Source organism: Xenopus laevis, chromosome 6L (genome assembly GCF_017654675.1).
Source record: "Xenopus laevis strain J_2021 chromosome 6L, Xenopus_laevis_v10.1, whole genome shotgun sequence".
NCBI classification, from domain to species: domain Eukaryota; kingdom Metazoa; phylum Chordata; class Amphibia; order Anura; family Pipidae; genus Xenopus; species Xenopus laevis.
This window is the reverse complement of record NC_054381.1, coordinates 97,275,601-97,293,647: the sequence shown is the minus strand read 5'-3', so window position 1 is coordinate 97,293,647 and position 18,047 is coordinate 97,275,601. Positions and strand designations below refer to the sequence as shown.

General features: G+C 38.4%; 1 protein-coding gene across 1 annotated transcript; it reads left to right on the top strand.

The window, feature by feature from the left end:
- Positions 1-1,235: 1,235 nt before the first annotated feature.
- mcur1.L (mitochondrial calcium uniporter regulator 1 L homeolog) lies at positions 1,236-17,433 on the top strand (the record flags this gene model as incomplete). Its single annotated transcript, NM_001127739.1, is given in 9 exon segments — positions 1,236-1,600; positions 3,643-3,762; positions 4,754-4,857; positions 5,256-5,357; positions 9,801-9,842; positions 11,110-11,181; positions 12,065-12,118; positions 13,494-13,608; positions 16,572-17,433. Coding segments are annotated over 9 exon segments (774 nt in total). The 3' UTR covers positions 16,628-17,433.
- Between the last annotated feature and the right edge of the window lie 614 nt (positions 17,434-18,047).

Here is an 18,047-nt window from a genome sequence, read left to right as displayed (position 1 = left end):
CACAAACAGATACAAAGTTCCTAACTTAATTGCGTCTTACCAGACAGACCAGAATAGATACTTGACATTCTTTTGTAACAGTTGGATAAGATAAGAAGTCAGACTCACAGCTTAAAGGACAATTCACCTTCATTTGCAAATAGTGTTGCCACCCGGCCGGTATTTTACCGGCCTAGCTGGTAAAACACCAACCAAAGCGGGTATTACAAATTTACCAGCAATGTAGCTGCCGGTTAATTTGTAATACACCTAAAAAAGCCTGTGGCCTGCCCCCAGCCTGCTCAAAACTAACCCTTTTTCCTGTGCTTCTTGCCAAACGCGTGCATTGGCTCCTTTGACGTCACGACCCGCCCCGCCAATAGCGCATCATGGCCCCGCCCCCTTTAGCATCACAGCCCGCCCTTTTAACCCTGCCCGTGAAGATTTTTTCAAAAGGTGGCAACTCTATTTGCAAAACTGTAATAACTTATAAAAACCACAGAAATGTGTTCAAATTTTCCTGCAAAATTATGTAAAATGAACATGGCAATTTGGGGGTGTGGTCACAAAAATGGGCGTGGCCAAAATCCAGTGCCGCTACGCGCGACAAATCTTTTTGTCCCTCTTTCTGTATCCTAAATGTTGGGAGGTATGTGCGGCAGCAGCAGGTAAACAGGAATAGCTTTAGCCATGCTCGTTCTTCTATTAACTCCTGCTTTTAGTTACTTCAGAACTGTACAGGGTGTGCCCAGGACCGCCATCAGACATGTTAATAAAAAAATATTTGTGGCCAGGGCCCCCCATTAAAAAATATTGGTGGCTAGGACCCCACATGAGAAAAGAAAAATTGGTGGCCAGTGCCCCCCCCCACACACACACATTATGAGAAAATTGGTGGCCAGGGCCCCTTAATCGTCCATGCCTTCCCGAAGTCAGCAGCTCTCAGAAAGTTGGGGGGCCCGGCTAATTAAGAAAGTGCGGCGTGGCCAGGCACCCCTTTACCCTCGGGGCCCCCTACAACTCTCCCTCCTGATGGCTGCCCTGTATGTGCCTCTACCCTAAAAATAATTGCTTTCAAATGACGCCTCGCCATACAGCAATGTTAACTGTCCCACTATCAATAAAGCTTTACCAATGTTCTAATGTCTGTGACGCTCACTAGGGTTTACTGACGCGCACGTCATCACTAGGCAGCGTTTTTTTTAAATAACTTTATTGGTAATTTGTCCAGCGATCAAAACACTTCCGGCCTGTTCATAGACTTTTAGAGAGTAGTATGGGTCTCTTTGCGTCCACTTAACTTGCGCCCTCGATTTGATGTGGAACTAGTGGTAGCAAATATATTTAATTAAAATACCTATTTCATTCGAAACAAATTCAGAGCATTAAATATATATCTATATAATAGCTAAGCAGTTTACAACGTTGTTGGCTGTGAGTGAGACCGCAATGCTCTGATAGAACCGACCGCTCACACCGTGCCAGCTAGAGCAGTGCTAAGTGCTTTGTATCATGTCCAGGTTACTGTTGCGCTCTCTCCAAAGGCGACATCTCCTATTGGCCGGTTCTGGCTGCCCGAGATGTTTCCTGGCGCAGATGACGCGGGTCACGTGCCTTAGAGGTGAGACTTTTGACAGAAGTGTGAAGGTTGTGCTGTGTATGTGGACAAAAGTATAAACGAGTTGCATAAATTGATTATCATCATCCCTAACACTTAATGCTGATTATCATGGCGATTGATGTATCCCCAGCAGATTAGGTTATCACTGTAAATTCATGGACATGTCCAGAAAATCCAGCTAAAAGAACTGCAATCGAATTTGAAATGCAATTTAGAGATGCCCCTGAATTTTCCCATTACGTTGTAGCCCTAGTGTAGGTACAGTACAACTGCATTATCAACTCGACATGAGAGAGAAAACGCAGCAATACTATAAAGTAATATCTTGCATTTGTATTTCTCTTGATCACCTAGGGAAGTCTTGGTAAGTATAACCCCTGCACGTGGCGTATATTTGCTACAAGCTTGTGTGTACCTCAGACTATTTGCATGTTTGGACTGAAGTAGGTATATTTTTTAGTATATTTCCAGATATTTAAAAGTATAATTTTTATGGAAAAGTACTTTTGGCCATTGACAGTTTGGCAACCTTTCTATTGTTCTGAGTAGTAGTCTGATTGATTACAACAAACCTGCTACCCCGCCAGCTCAGACCTGCTGCCCCAATCTTCCACCGCAATACATCGTTTGGGGGCGGGAGTTTAGAACTCGAGAGGGGGCCCCTGGTGACTGCCAGTAGATAGGGCCCTTCATGTCGCAGCCCTGATGGGCCCCCAATGCTCCAGTCCGACCCTGATCATAATCAGGGTCGGATTGGGTCTGTGGGGCACCGGGGAAAAAACCTGGTGGGTCCCGGCTCTTGTGGGCCGCACTGGGACAGACCCGCACTCTGCACTGCCGATGCATACCTCCTTCCCTGACCCCGGCCAAGACGCGTAGGAAAAGGTACGTTAGTCAGCGATGGGGGGGGGAGGTGTGTGTTGCGGTTGGGATGGGGGGAAGAGGGGGCCCACTTGGGCCCACCAGGAGTTTTCCTGGTATCCAAGGACAGTCCGACACTGGCCCTGAGGCTGTGGGCCCTGGGCCCCCCAGTCCAATGCGGATCCTAATCATAACTAATCATCCTTAATGATGTATAACCCTGATATGTCAGTGTCATATAAAGGATGATTAAAATGGCTGCCAAGAAATATGATTTTCTTTGGGAATAGTGGAAGGAGTTGATATAAGAGCTATGTGACAAGTGATTGTATAACTGACAAGCTGTATGTGCACAGGGATTGTGCACCTTTAAATTAACCTTTAGTATGACCCCATCTAAAAACAAATGCTCTGTAAGGCTACAAATGTATTGTTATTGCTCATTTTTATTACTCTATCTTTCTATTCAGGGCCTCTCCTATTCATATTCCAATCTCTTCTTCAGTTGTGCATGCAAGTGCATGGTGAAAATTAGGTTCCAAATTACCCTAGCAACCAGATGGCTGAAATTATAAACTGGAGAGCTGCTGAATAACAAAAACGACAGATAAATAATACAAACTGAAAACCAATTGCAAATTGCCTCAGAATATCACTCTCTACATCAGTGATCCCCAACCAGTAGCTCGTGAGCAACATGTTGCTCACCAACCCCATGGATGTTGCTCCCAGTGGCCTCAAAGCAGGTGCTTATTTTTGAATTCCAGGCTTGGAAGCAAGTTTAAATTGCATAAAAATGAAGTATAGTGCCAAGTAGAGCCTCCTGTAGGCTGCCAGTCCATATAGGGGCTACCTAATAGCCAATCACACCTTATTTGGCTCTGCATGGGACTTTTTCATGCTTGTGTTGCTCCCCGACTCTTTTTACATTTGAATGTGGCTCACGGGGAAAAAAGGTTGGGGACCCTGCTCTAGATAATACTTACAGTTAACTAAAGTGTGAACAACCCCTTTAAGCCAGTGTTTGTTCTGGCTTTCAGCAAGGTTGAATTATGTCATATTTCTTACATGCAATTACACCCTTGTATTTCCTTTCTCTCATTTATTTTTGCATTATGTATATTTCCCTGCATATTTATCACGTTGCCCATATTTCCAAGTTTTTCTGTTTGTTATTGCAGATTGTCATATTGTAACATCAACAGTGCAGCATCATTTAGACAAAAGGAATATATTCACATCGGTTGGAAAACATTACTTCTTTGATACTCATGCAGTTGTACGGCTTCTGGAGTCTAATGGTAACTATACATCCCATTTTTTACAGTTCTGTTTGCATATCTGAACAACAAAAAGCTGGGTAATTAGATGTTTTTCACCATGGTATTGCTAAAGGGAACCTTAATTAATAATATAAGCATATATTTATATAATATAGTTCTCAGCAATCCTTGAAACTTAATAAAGCAAAAACAAAATAATCCCACGCATATCAGCAAATATACACCAGTATACTGTATACTAGGAAAAACTCAGGGTTTCAGAATGTCCATGTCAAAGTCCAAACCTGATTAAAGCCACTGTATAGCTGGCGATCTGGCTCAAGGTAACAGGTGAGCTTTTAAGTCACTGTGTGACTAACTGTGACACCCCCAAGAGATTTTACATTTCATTGCCGTTTAACACTAGAAGACATTCATGCAGATATTACAGCAGATGTATCTGGCAAGTCCCATCTACCCCACAACACTTGACTAGTCGTATAGGATCTGTTATCCAGAATGCATGGGATCTGGGGCTTTCCAGATAAGGGATCATTCTATAATTGAGTTCAAAACTAACTGTGTAAATTAATTGTGTGCTAAAATAATTTAACATTAAATAAACCCAATAGGGTTGTTTTGCCCCAATATGGATTCATTCAGCTTAATTAGGATCACGTACAGGTAAACGATCTGTTATCTAAAATGCTTGGGACCTGGGGTTTTCCGGAAAAGGGACCTTACCATAATTTGAATCGCAATACCTTAATTCTGCTAAAAATTTAAACATGAAATAAACCCAGTAGGATTGTTTTGCCATCAATATTGATTTATACAGCTTAGTTCAAGTTACTGCTTTATTATTACAGAGAAAAGGAAATATTTTTAAAAATTAAATATATTAGCTAAGCAAAGATTTGTTGGGTGGTATACAGAATAAGTCATTAAACTGATGATTCACCTATGCTGCTTTTTAGATATCCACACTTGTTTCTCTTGTTTTCTGGGTTTTTATTTTTTTTGTCTTTAGGATTCTCTGCTGAGCAGTCGGAAGTTATTGTTTCTGCATTAGTAAAAATCCTTAATGTGAACATGGATCTGATATACAAGGATATGGTTACGAAAGAGCAGCAGGTATGACTAAAGTCTACTTAAAAAGTATAAACTGTTGCAAGACATTCATTAGTTAGTTTCTTTTTTCCCTGCATACGTGGTAGGAAAATTGGGGCATTTTAGGTCTCACCCCAATCTACTCTTTTAAAAACCTTTATTGTAATGAACTGCAATCAGCTCTCTGTACTAAGGTGTATAACTAGGGATTGGGTTTGACATAACATTGAGCACTGCTCACAAACTTCTGTACCATTATATTAAAATATATACCATGTGAAAACAGGCAATACACTAAAGCTTTTCACATCAATCGCTACTGGTGTATATTCATACCATTACAACTGAGATCAGAAAAGTAATTATCTGAGGTTGGTGCCAATTTTTTGCATTAAAATGGGATTGTGTGTATTTCATTTCAGGAGATCAGTCTCCAGCAGGTCATGTCACTCATAGCATCTCTCAAAAAAGATATGATAATTTTGGAAAAGAGTGAATTTTCTGCATTAAGAACACAAAATGAGGTAATAAGAACAAAATCTTAATATAATTCCTAATGAAAAAACTATTGATTCTAAAGTGAATGGTTTACTACTTTCTTTGTGGTTATAGAGTACATATTATTAAAAGTAAAGGGGCTTGTTTTAGAAAGAGCCAAAATGAATGCCTCCATATAATGGGATATGTATTATTGGTTTGCATAGCTTCACTATTCCCAAATCACTGGTAACAACACAGTAGATATTGCATCTGAGGTGAAGGTATTAATTGCTAGAAAGAGGAGAACTTTGCAATAAATGTATTACATGGAAACTAATCCAAATCTCTGTTTTTATGTAATTTGTTTGAATACTCTATGGCAATCGTTTATAAACTGTCGGCTCACCACTATAGGGAGGCTGAGAGCCATTGAATTGTACCAGTCTGATAGCCAAGTAGGTATAATTTGAGGGACATTTTTAATTATTCCCGCAACTATATATATATAATGAACTACTACATTTTTTTATATCTGTAATCTTATTATGATTATAATCAAGTGTTTGACAAAAAAGGGGGCTAATCTCAAAAGGTGTAAAGATCTGTGGTCTGTGTTTTGTATTAGGGATTCCATAAAAGTGTTTTATGAAATGTAAAGAGATGTATTCAAAAGTTTGTTTTGTGGTAACCCCAAAAAGTTTTTGTGTTGCTTAGGAACTTACTAATGTAATTGCCATGTCACTTATCTGCTTCTTCTTAAGCAGAATGTAAACATTTATGTTAAATTTCACTGTTCGATATGGACCTAATCCAAGCAGCAGTGGTGTAACTAGATGTTACTGGGCCCCCAACATACCCAGAAGTTTCCCTATTTTAACAATATATGTTGACATTGCTAATTAAATAGGGCTTCATGGGGCCCCCTATATCTCCTGGTCCCCCTTGCAGCCACAGGGTCTGCTTCTTCTGCAGTTACGCACATGCAAGCAGACTTTCAATTGTTTCTCATATTTTTTTCCTCCCAGTTAGCATTTTTATGCTTCACCTTTCAACTGAAAATTCTATCTGGCTGTCAAGGTCCTTGACCCAGGCAACCAAAAAGCAGATCAATTGTGATGGTTAATTTTTATTGGTATTCCTATTTGTAATTACTATACTCTTATTCCAGGCCCTCTCGTACCAAATTCTAAACTGCTTATTAAAGGGCAAGTCAACGACAATATAAAAATTTACAAAAGAAAACATAACTTTCCAATATACATATATTCAAAGTTTTATGTGCTTTTAAAGTTATTTGTAAAAACTATTGCTATTGAAAGCAGCATTTGCTTAACTCCTGGCTGTTACTTTTTAAACAATGTTTTAAAAGTCTTAGTTGCCCAGCAAAGACAGGTCTGTTAATCATCTGGCTTGTCTTACATTGAATCAACAGTCTGAACCACCAGTGCAGAGAATAGAAAGGGCCAGTCAAACACTGCTTTCAATAGCAATACACATACAAATAAATTTAAAACCATAGAAAATTTGTAATGAATGTATATTGCAAAGTTGCTTAGAATTATGTTTTCTTCTGTTAGGTAAAAATAATTTTTTGGGTTGACATCCCCTTTAAGGAGAATTGCCATTAAAAAGGGTAGCCAATTTTGCATCTTCTTATCAACGTCACCACCTTCATTCTATTATTCCGCAAACATCATTTCATTATGGTGTAAATTCACTGGAGTATTTTTCCCCTACTACATTTGTATGGGGAAAATACACTGGTGAATTTTTGCAGAGAATTTGTGCCAAGGGAAAATTTAACACATTTATCTCACAATAGTGTACTTACCATTTTTAGTAAATATGCCCCATAATTGCAAACTGTTTTAGAATTTGCCTATAAAAATTCATTGCTCTTGATGTAGTATTTATGAAAGCAACATAAAAATAAAATCCTAACAGTATATACTGTATAGTAGTGTTGTCTCAAATGGGTGAGGCATGACTGTTCAAACTGATAACGATGTTAGTCCTTGATGATAAAAACTTGACAACTCTGCCAAAGAGCTATTCCTTTTCCCTCTGCCTTACAATTCAACTGTATGTCTGTCTATGATTTTCTGTCTATATTTTAACTGCACTGTTCTTACCTTTATGGTTAATACATACGGTAATGCTTTAAACGTTGCTAGTTGGATATGGTTCAGAATTTGGTTAAAACTTTTTATGAAATTAATATATCTTATATGATTTTCTAGAAAGAGAAGATCATTTTAAGCTGCAATTATTTGGACTTGGTTGTCTTTATGACTCTGACATTATCCCTCCTTTAGAAACTAATTAGGGCCATTACGTTTTCTCTTTCAGTAGTTATCTGGATTAATGGACAAGCATTTTTATCGTCCTCATGGACTGACTTTGTTCTGCTGGCTCTCCTAAGGCTATGGACACACATGTTGTTGTCAGTGGCTGTTTTCAGCCTGCATAATTGGGCTGACCTCAGCCTGTGTGTGACCGCACACCCTGATCAGATTAAAATCTGTCAAGCAGGTGCACTGAGCAGATCTGCTTCAGCTTGCAAAATTACATAGGCTGACAACAGCCTGTGTGCCCATAGCCTTAACTGGGTGATATGAATAATTTGCTCAGGCCATTTAGTGCTGTAAAAAGGGGGCATGTATTTACTGGGGAGGGAAATTTTATTTAGTTTATGGGCACACAGGCTGTTGTCAGCGGCTGTTGTCAGCCTGTGTATTTTTGCAGGCTTAGAGAAGCAGATCTGCTCAGTGCTCCTGCTCCATTAATTTGAATTCGATCAGCCTGTGTGTAGTCATACACAGCAGAGCTAAAGGTGAGGTCAATGTGTGACCGCACACAGGCTGACCAGATTCAAATGAATGTAGCAGGGGCACTGAGCAGATCTGCTTCTCTCAGCCTGCAAAAATATGCAGGCTCATAACAGCCTGTGTGTCCATAGCCTTAGGACTGGTATTCCTCTGGATGGTTACACTTTTTCTATCACAAATCCAACTAGTATAATTTTTCCCAAGTTTGATATCTGTTATCTGACATGGATTTTTCATGACTTAGCAAAAGGATATGCCTCCTATGTCAAGAGTTTGCAGACACAGCCAAGACAGTTAGGAGGGTATTTACAGAAAACTCTAATTCATCCCATTTTTTAAAGGAAAACTAAACCCCCCAAACAATGTAGGTCTCTATTAAAAGATACTGAGTAAAACAGCTCATCTGTAAAACCCTGCTTCATGTAAATGAACCATTATCATAATAATATACTTTTTCAGTAGTATGTGCCATTGGGTAATCATTAATAGAAAATTGCCATTTTAAAAAATAAGGGCCGCCCCCTGAGATCGTACGATTCACTGTGCACACATACAAACCACATGTAAGGTCACATGAGCCAATTAACAGACAGAGTTCTGCCTTTTGCTTCCTCACTTCTTCCTGTTACAGTTAGTGTTGTAGTATTTCTGGTCAGGTGATCTCTGAGGCAGCACAGATAGAGTCACGAAATGGTGGTTCAAGGCAAGAGATGTAGAAGGGCAATATATATGAAATATATATTCCAGTTTGGTAAGATTCTTTAATATGTCATTCAATTTGATATAAACTATCTGTTGCTTAAGTATTCATTTTGGGGGTATAGTTTTCCTTTAATTAAAAAAAAAGTCGACCTAATTCCCATCCATGAATTTAACAAATTTATCAAATAATCAGTTCGAAAAATTTGGTGCGGCGAAAGTCTCAAAAAAATGGTGAGAGAATCCAAATTGTACGACTTTTTCGTGCCCATTTTAAAGTTGTACCCTTAGGACCATGTCACACTAGGCATTTTGTCTACCAGTGTATCTACATCAGGTGAGAAAACATAGATCTGCTTACTTTTGACATCTCTGTGCACTAATTGGCCTATTATTGCGGTAGAATTCTGCATGAAAAAGCAAAAGTATGCATTTTTGTACTGAAATCCATTCCCTTCTGTTTACTAACAGGGCAATGCCACATACACTGCAATAGAAAGCAGATCTATGTTTTCTCCCCTGTGAGAGATATGGATGAAGAAAAAACACCTTTTGTGACATGGCCTTAATTGTGTGTAATGTCGCAAATAAAGCACTGACTTATCTTTTTCTTGTGTTTGTGGCACTTTATAATTTCACAGAGTGTTTATTAAATTGGCCAAGAACTTCTGCTATACTATACCTCAACAAATTCAAGTTCAAGCCAACTCAAATGCAATCATCATTAGCATTACTAATTCCTCAATATCATTAACTGGCTGTTGACTTCTCATATAAAAGAGCATTTTAATGTAGTCATCTCCATGAAAGATTCACTGTCTTGCAGTTCAGATCCCTTCATCTGAGTTATGGTAAAATTGTATTTCAATTCAGTTAATCCATGGTATCTGATTTAGCAAACAGCAAGAAAAAAAAGATATTGCTTTGTTGATTCACCAATATTGCTTTTTTTCCTCAAAGAAAGTGAAAATTGAACTTCAACAACTAAAGAAGCAATTAACTGTAAGTACTTGTTAAAGCTGGGGGTAGTGCGTTTAAATGTTTGCAGTTTTTAATTACACAGACCTTTACCAACATACAGTTCAATATGATTTGTTTTTTTTATGGATCTGTCAAGTTTTTTAGCTGGTTAACTCCAAAAATGTAGGTTGGTTAATTCTCTCATAATAAATATAGTATAAGATAATCATTAGTTTTATACTACTTTCATCTGTCCTTAGGTATGTGATTTTTAAAGCTCACATTAGCTGCTTCATCATCTGCATCCTATCCTTTTATGCTTGCATGAACACTCCTTCATGCAAGCATAAAAGGATAGGATGGAGACGATGAAGTAGCTAATGTGAGCTTTTAAAATCACATACCTTCAGACAGTAGTAATGGTACTTGTTACTGTGTATTCTTCTTCTTCCTGTAAAAAATCAGTTGTCTGGCCATGGTTTATGGTTAAGTTTCAAGTCAAATCCTGTGTCTGGCTAAAGTCACTTGCTGAAAACAGAGGCCGAGAATCCCCCTACACTGGAATCAGCCCCTTACCTTGCCAACAACCTGTAGGCATATGCAGTGGATTTTGGTTCTGAAATGCAAGCTCTTGCATTTCTACACCAAACTCCGCCATGTTTGCCTGCACCTGACACAATAGATCAGGAGCAGGCAAGCTAAGGGGCTGATTCTTGACCTCCATTTTTGATTAGACCATGCTCAGCCCTATGTGGCAGTAGCCTTAGACAGTCAGGATCTCATTTTCAAAGATGAGCCAAGAAGCAGTGCTGTTTTCCCTGAGGCGCAACAATTTGTGCTCCTTAAATGGAGCAAATATTTGTGCCTTATTCTGTATGTAATAACGTGCCTGAATATTATTTAAAGCTAAAAATGTACACATGGAAGAGACCTTGAGATAGTAGGAAGAAATCTTGAAGAAAATATAATGGGGAATTGGTGAACAATGGTCTGGTCAGGGAATGTTTTTGAGATCAGGGAAGAAATATATAGATACGTAAAACTGTATACTATAAATAGCTGTTGAGAAGTCATTGGAATAGAACTCTGTCGAAATAGTGTTACATAAGTAGCAGTCTTTTAACATTTCTCTGCCATTTTGTCTTAAAAACCATTTGTTTTCCAAAGAATTTAGATAAGTCTATGATTGCTACTCTTTATTGCTCAAATAAAATTTTCATTTTCAGGTCCTCTGAAATGCTATAATATAAAGAATCTTTGCAATTTTTGATGCAATGAATGAATGAATTCATTTTTATTTTCTATTTAGGATGATATTGTCAAAGTCCGTGTAAGCAACAAACTGGATTTTAATTCAGAAAAAAGTAGCGTTAAAGAAATGGTGAGTTTATATATGAAGATATTATGTATTTTGCTATCCTTAACAGAGCTGTGTGCTTACAGAGGAAACCTTTTTTACTTAAGTCTGCAGCAAACTATAAATCTTAAAGGGGTGCTTCACCCTTAAGTAAACTTTTAGTGAATGGCCAATTCTCCTCTTATATAGCACTCAGAGATAAATGTCTTTGTAATCAGAATCTTTAAGATCCCCTGCCTTGCAAAAGACCTGCTCTCTTTTTAATGCACCCTAATCGACCATTTGCTTCAGTGCAGGTTACTGGTGCTTTTCTCAAAATGATGTTGTATATAGTCATCTAGTTTGCAGCCATACATATATATTTTCTCATGTTTGATGATAGACAGACATAGCTATACTTGAGTCTGCACAGTTGGACAAAGTTAGCTGATCAGAAAAGAACTGAGTGAACAGTGATAAAAACCACCAACCATATACCTGGACCCTGATGTCTAAGCGAATCTTGAATATAGTTATTGTAGTCCTATATAGAAGCTAATTGCCTGCTGATTTCAAATGAATATCTACCAGAAGGCCCAGACTGATGATCTTTGGATTCTGGCAAATGCAAGAGGGGCTACTGTAAGATGCCACAGACAGTGACTGTGGAGGGCTGTTAGTGTACTTGAATTGGCAAGGCTTATTTTGACTCCCAGTCTCACCTGCCAGCCAGTGTTTCGGTGTTTGTCAGCTGTCTTTCAGCAAAGTCTAACAAATGTGCACATCTGATTTTGGGAAAAGAATCCATAGTACAATGCCCTTTCCTATATACGAGGTGTTTTATTACCCAAATTTTTCTCTAAAAACTTCACAGCAACACATTTCATCATCTGACAAAAACCCAAGTTATTTTTCTTCCTCCCAATAGCATGCTGACAATGATAGGAAGCTGCTGGAACTTAGAACATCAATAGTAGAACTGGTATGTACCATGTACACTTCTGTTTACATTATATGTGATTAAATCAGTTATTTGTAACATAAGTACGCTCTGTGCAGACTATTAAACAATGTATAGAATTGTTCAATGTTCAGGTGCCTTAGAGAAGAGTAGTAGTGTTTAGTATTTTCATTTCAATCAATGTGTATTGATTGTGATATCAAAGTTTGGTGCATAAATTGCCTCCATATACTACAGTGCCAAACAGAATATAGCAAACATATTACTGGTTACTTTTCGCCCCTGGATGCCAAGTATTGGTAACTGCTCCATAAATATCCAGACTGTAAATTTTTAGGACACACTGGACTTAAAGGTTTATCAGAGTTAGCTTTTTAAAATCTTCTGTTACAGTGATCTGTAACCTGTGGCATTCCAGCTGCTGCATAAGACATAAGTTTGTTACTTATGTGTTTTTAACCCTTGATGAAGCTATATTTGACAGTGAGGGATATGCAACAGGTTGAAGCATAGATGGATTCATTTCTGGGAGAATAGTGCCTTAGGCAGAAATTTTGGGGGGGATTTGGGGCTTCAAAGTTAGTGTTCATTAGATACATACTTTTTTGGAAGGCTGGATTGCTAATGTTGATCCACTCTATCTTGATTTTTTTTTTAAAAACCTTTTTACCTTGATCAATATATTCAATATATTGATGTTATTTTTTTTTGTCTGAGTTTCTTATCATCTGTAACAAATCATTTGAACTGACAACCAGATTAGTATCAGAATCATTTCCATGATCTATTTAATGTTTGATTAAAACAATTGCACAAAGTGCAATGCCCAGTTTTGCCACCTGCATGATTTCCAGCTTCTTGGACAGCAAAAAAACTTACAATCCATTGATGAGAATCATAACTGTATGTACTGTGCCAGTGCCCCCACTTATCAGAGGATTTTCACTTGGAAACACTGCCACACTGCCATATAATCTGCAAACACATCAAAAGGGTGCCCTGTCTGTTTGCATCAAAAGGGTGCCGTCTGTTTAGTTTTATTTTAGTGTTATGTTATTTTTATAGTACACTTGCTAATAATTACATGACCCTGCTTGGTGTGTAAAACTGTTGAAAATGAATGTGAAATATGTCAAGTATTTCCTAGTTGTGTAATTAATAGCAGCCCAAGAACTGTAAAGCTATAACCGACATTACTGCTGACTTGAGCTTAAACAGAAAACACAGATGCATTGCAGTAATACCATAAATGTAAAACCAGGTTCTTATTGTGTGAACATGCATATCGGGCCGGCAATTTTAGATGATGACTAAAAACGACTGACTGAGTTTCCTTAAAATATATTTGAGGATGTAATTACCTCACATTTATCATTGGCTCAATTTTTCTTTTCAGCATTCTCAACAAGATAGAGGACTGACACAAACCAAAAGAAAGATCGACACGGAAGTTTCAGGTTTGAAAACCATGCAAGAGTCCCATAAACTTGACACCATTAAATATTTGGCAGGTATGATGAATATTTATGCTTTAGACAGTAGTTTTTGTCACTCCAGGGCATATTTTGAAGCAGTTCCCATGAAATGCAGAGACTTCAAAAGCCAAAGAAAGCAGAATTAATGACATAATCTACAGTTTGGACATTTGGAACGGTGTGTTCTGACATAGTTTCTAAGTGATAGTATTGCTATGGGTTCTGCTGTGAAAACAGTGGCCTTAGCAACAGTTAACATGGCCATACACAATAAGATCCACTCGTTTGGCAAGGTTTCCAAACGAGTGGATCTAAACCCGATATGCCTACCAAAAGCAGGACTTAACCGGGTTAAAATCGGGTTAATCTGATCGCTCAGCCTTAGGGACAAATAATCGGATTACAACAAAGGAAATAGGCGCAGATGGGACAAGGAAAATCCAACCTGACCAATATCGGGACAATTTTTGGCCTGATATAGATCGGGGAGATCCGTCAGAAGCACGAGCAGATAAACTGCCGAATTGGTCTAAAGAACCGATATCAGCAGCTTTAATCTGCTGGCTGGTATGGTAAGAGCAATGCATGTGACCACTTCAGATCACACTAAGAGCAGAGACACGTGGTCAGATTCGGGGAGATTAGTCGCCCGAACAAATCTCCTCTTCTTCGTGGCAACTAATCTCCCAAAACTGCCTTCACCTGCCTTCCCACTGGCTAGAATGTAAATCGCCAGCGGGATGGCACTCGAATCACTTAGTTTTCCGGAAAACCCCGAAGAAGAGGAGATTTGTTGCCGGGCAACTAATCTCCGCGAATCTGACCGTGTGTCTCTGCCCTAAATGGAAACTGGGGACAGGACCCTCCCAGAGAATCTGTACATAATTTAAGGCTTTTGACTGATATTGCTAGGATTTACCAGGAGGACAACAGTGTTGCGCTCCTCCTACTACCATTGCATCAGTGGAAACAAGAGTGGCTATCCCTACTCATAGGTTATAGAGCATTGAATTGAACTGTAGGAGCACAGACAGCCCTACCCTTAGCAACCCAACATGGTCACAGAAAAAGGCCCCAGTTGGGGGTCAAAAAGTTGGATGCACTGTGATAACACATAAATCAAGATAATTACTAACAGTGGAGAGCTGGTCCTTTTGAAAGTTAATTGATTCAATGTAGATAACAAAATGCTTCCAACCCTCACAATTTCTGCTGTCCATAATATCATCAGGCAAACACAATAAATGGGCCTGCAAGTCAGTGCATGATTTGGCAGACCAAGAAAACTTTCAGCAAGAAATGCTTGTATGCTTGCCAGAAATACAAAGCAGACTTTCATATGACTGCAAAGGACCTGCTGGAAGGTTTGGCTGACAGAGGGGTGTTATTGCACCATTCCAGGGTGCAGCGTTGCTTGCACAAACATGATCTGAATAGAAGAGTCATAAGGATTTGGAAGTCTCACCAAACTCTACCAAAATGTCAATGTCTAAGGTATGCAAAGCAGCATCTAGACAAATGAAAGATCTTTTGGAAACAAAAGTTCTGAACCAAGGAAAAATTTAACTCTTTGATCACAATCACCATATGTTTGTAGAATTTCAGGAACTGCATTTGCTGAAAACAGTTAAAACATGTGGCTAGACCCATTTTGCTTTGGGGTTGTGTGGCAACCAGTGGCACAGGAATTTTTTTATGTATAGAGGAAAGAATAAATTCCACTAAATATCAGTAAATTCTGGATGCCAATGTAAAACAGTCAGCCAAGAAACTGAAGCTGGTAAGGGAATGGCTCCTACAACAAGACAATGATTGTAAACATACCTCAAAGGCCACAAAGTGCTACTTGAAGAAATCATGATGAAGGTTTTGGAAAAGCCCTCATTGTTAAATTTTCTAGATCTTAAAACATGCAGTAACATAGTGACATGCACCCCCAAACACAGACCCTACCCCCTCCATTTTTAAAAAAAAAAACACATTCACTTTAGAGAAACATTTTTTTACTTGTACTGTCTGGTCTGTCAGATAATGATGCCGCGGCTACAGCATAAAATTAGATTATGTCCCCCAGATCCACAGTGACTCCCAATATTAAATGGTCAAGTGTCCCATGCTAATAATTGGACTGAAAATATGGAATATTCAGACCTTTAGATGCTGTAAAGACAGGAAAGTGCATAACGATTATTTTGACGCTAAACTGTTCATTGATGCTATTCAGAAAGGCACTTGAATCTGTTCATGCTTCTTTGCTACTTTTGGTGAGCAGCAGTGCTCCCCTTCAGGCTACTCTAATGAATTACTGTACCTGCAAGCGTGTGCATTGATGCAAATCAAACTTGGAATCACTGAAAGCCTGAACCTTCAATTAATTCCAGGGCTCTATTAGAAGGTTGTGTCAATAGCTGCAACTAGGGTTGCCACCTTTTTTAAAAAAAATTTACCTGCCAGTGGTGGGGGCATTAACTAAATGGGCGAGCCGTGATGTAAAAAGGGGAGGAGCCACGGGGGTCGTGATACAAAAGGGACAGGGCCACTTTGCAAGAGGTGCAATGGGGGTATTGTACTGATTGTACCATATGCTGTTTTGCAGTCTGAGAGAAGCAGATCCATTCTGTGCCCCATCTTTTGAAAAAGTTCTGCTTGCATGCGGGTACACGCAGCAGAGTGGATGTCAGCCCAAAAACGCAAAAGCAGGCAGTTTCAGACTGACATTCCCTACACTGCGTGTGCCTGCATGCAAACAGAAACTGTACTTTCGGTAAGATGCTCAAAACTGGATCTTCGTTTTCCACCAGTGGAGAATACACTAAGTGTGCCATGGGCCCTAAACTTCATTCATAATGACTAGTAACACAGTAACTCATTTATATACAATTTGTAGCATTAGTAACAATAAATCATATTTACCCGCATAAATCCCTTATTGGGTTGATAACATTTTACTCTCTGGATATCTTTACATTGATTGAAAAAAATTTTTTTTTTCTTTTTAGGGTCAGTGTTTACATGCCTTACAATAGTTCTGGGATTTTACCGTCTGTGGATGTAAAAAGAGAAGAAAAATTCTCATCCATCGATTTTACTTCTTTTTGTCTGAAACTGTTTTCATGATGCAGCCCTCCAGAGGACATCAATTTAATTTAATCCTGTCATCCAACATGCTGTAGGAGATATTATTGGCCTGCTGCATATAATAAGTTGCACAGCTCTGATCTAATTCATAACCAAAGAATGGAAGAGGACTATACAAGTACTAATGCAAACATATATTAATACCATATTACGGCCATTGCCATTTTTTTCTTTTTAATGTTTTTTTGTTCTTGTCTGGAATTATGAAATTATAATACACAAGAAAATCCTGGAAATTATAACCTTGTAAATAGTGTTTATTGATGTCATAAGTTATAATTGGTTCTTAGCAAAGTAATTTCTGTCACTTGACTTACCAAAATGTGTATATTATGTGCCTTCAGTCTCATGTCTTTGTGTTTACATGGAACTCCTCTGAGACTTATAGTATCCTTATATTTTATGATAGGAGGTGCATTATTCACTATATCTGGCAAAGGTTTATTGCTCTCAGCAGTGAAGAGAGTTCTTGGAAAGGTTGGACATACAGATGTGTGTGCTTTTCCATTGCAGTACATTTTTGTGGGCTAGTTCATTTATTTAATGGTAAAAAAATGCATATCATAAAACTCTAAACACCATATGTGCCAAAAGTTGTACTCAACTGTCATGCTGCTTTCATATGGATACAATTTAACTGACCTTATTGAAGCCATATGAACAATTTGCAGATTTTATAAATATTTTTCTGAGAAAGGAATTAAAAGAACAACTGGCAAACTGCTTTATGATTATTCATTCTGGCAAAGTGCTACAAAGTACAGCTTCTATTGTACACAAAAGCCACAAATAATATGTAAAATAGAGCAGCAACATTTTGAATAATGTCACCAGCTTTAGTTCTACCACTCGTGTCTGATAAGAAAAAAACTACCATCTGCTTTAAAATACAGCAGCTGTGGACACTCATATGGTAAACTTACACTGGCATACTAATATCTTTATACGGGCCACTTTCCTGTATCTAACCTAAGAGGTTGAGTCCATCCTACATAAAAGTGTAGTTGACATTTAAGTAAACTTTTATCATGTACACATACCGTAGGAGGGGACATACATAGTATGGAGACCGTTCTGTAGGTCTGCTCTAATGTGTTTAGGCCCAATATATAAGCACAGTAACATTAAGTTCAAAACAGTGATCTATGACCTAAATTTTTCCATATGTCGCATAGCTGTAGAGCAACTTTCTGCTCAGCCTCCGATTGATGATCTAAAGTTTCCACTGTTTCAACATAGTAACGTGTAATGATATGAAGAGGCTGTTTCACATTACAAAAGAGAACTGGAAGTTCAGTTCTACAATAAAATAGCCCCCCTCCCCCCTGAATTATCTA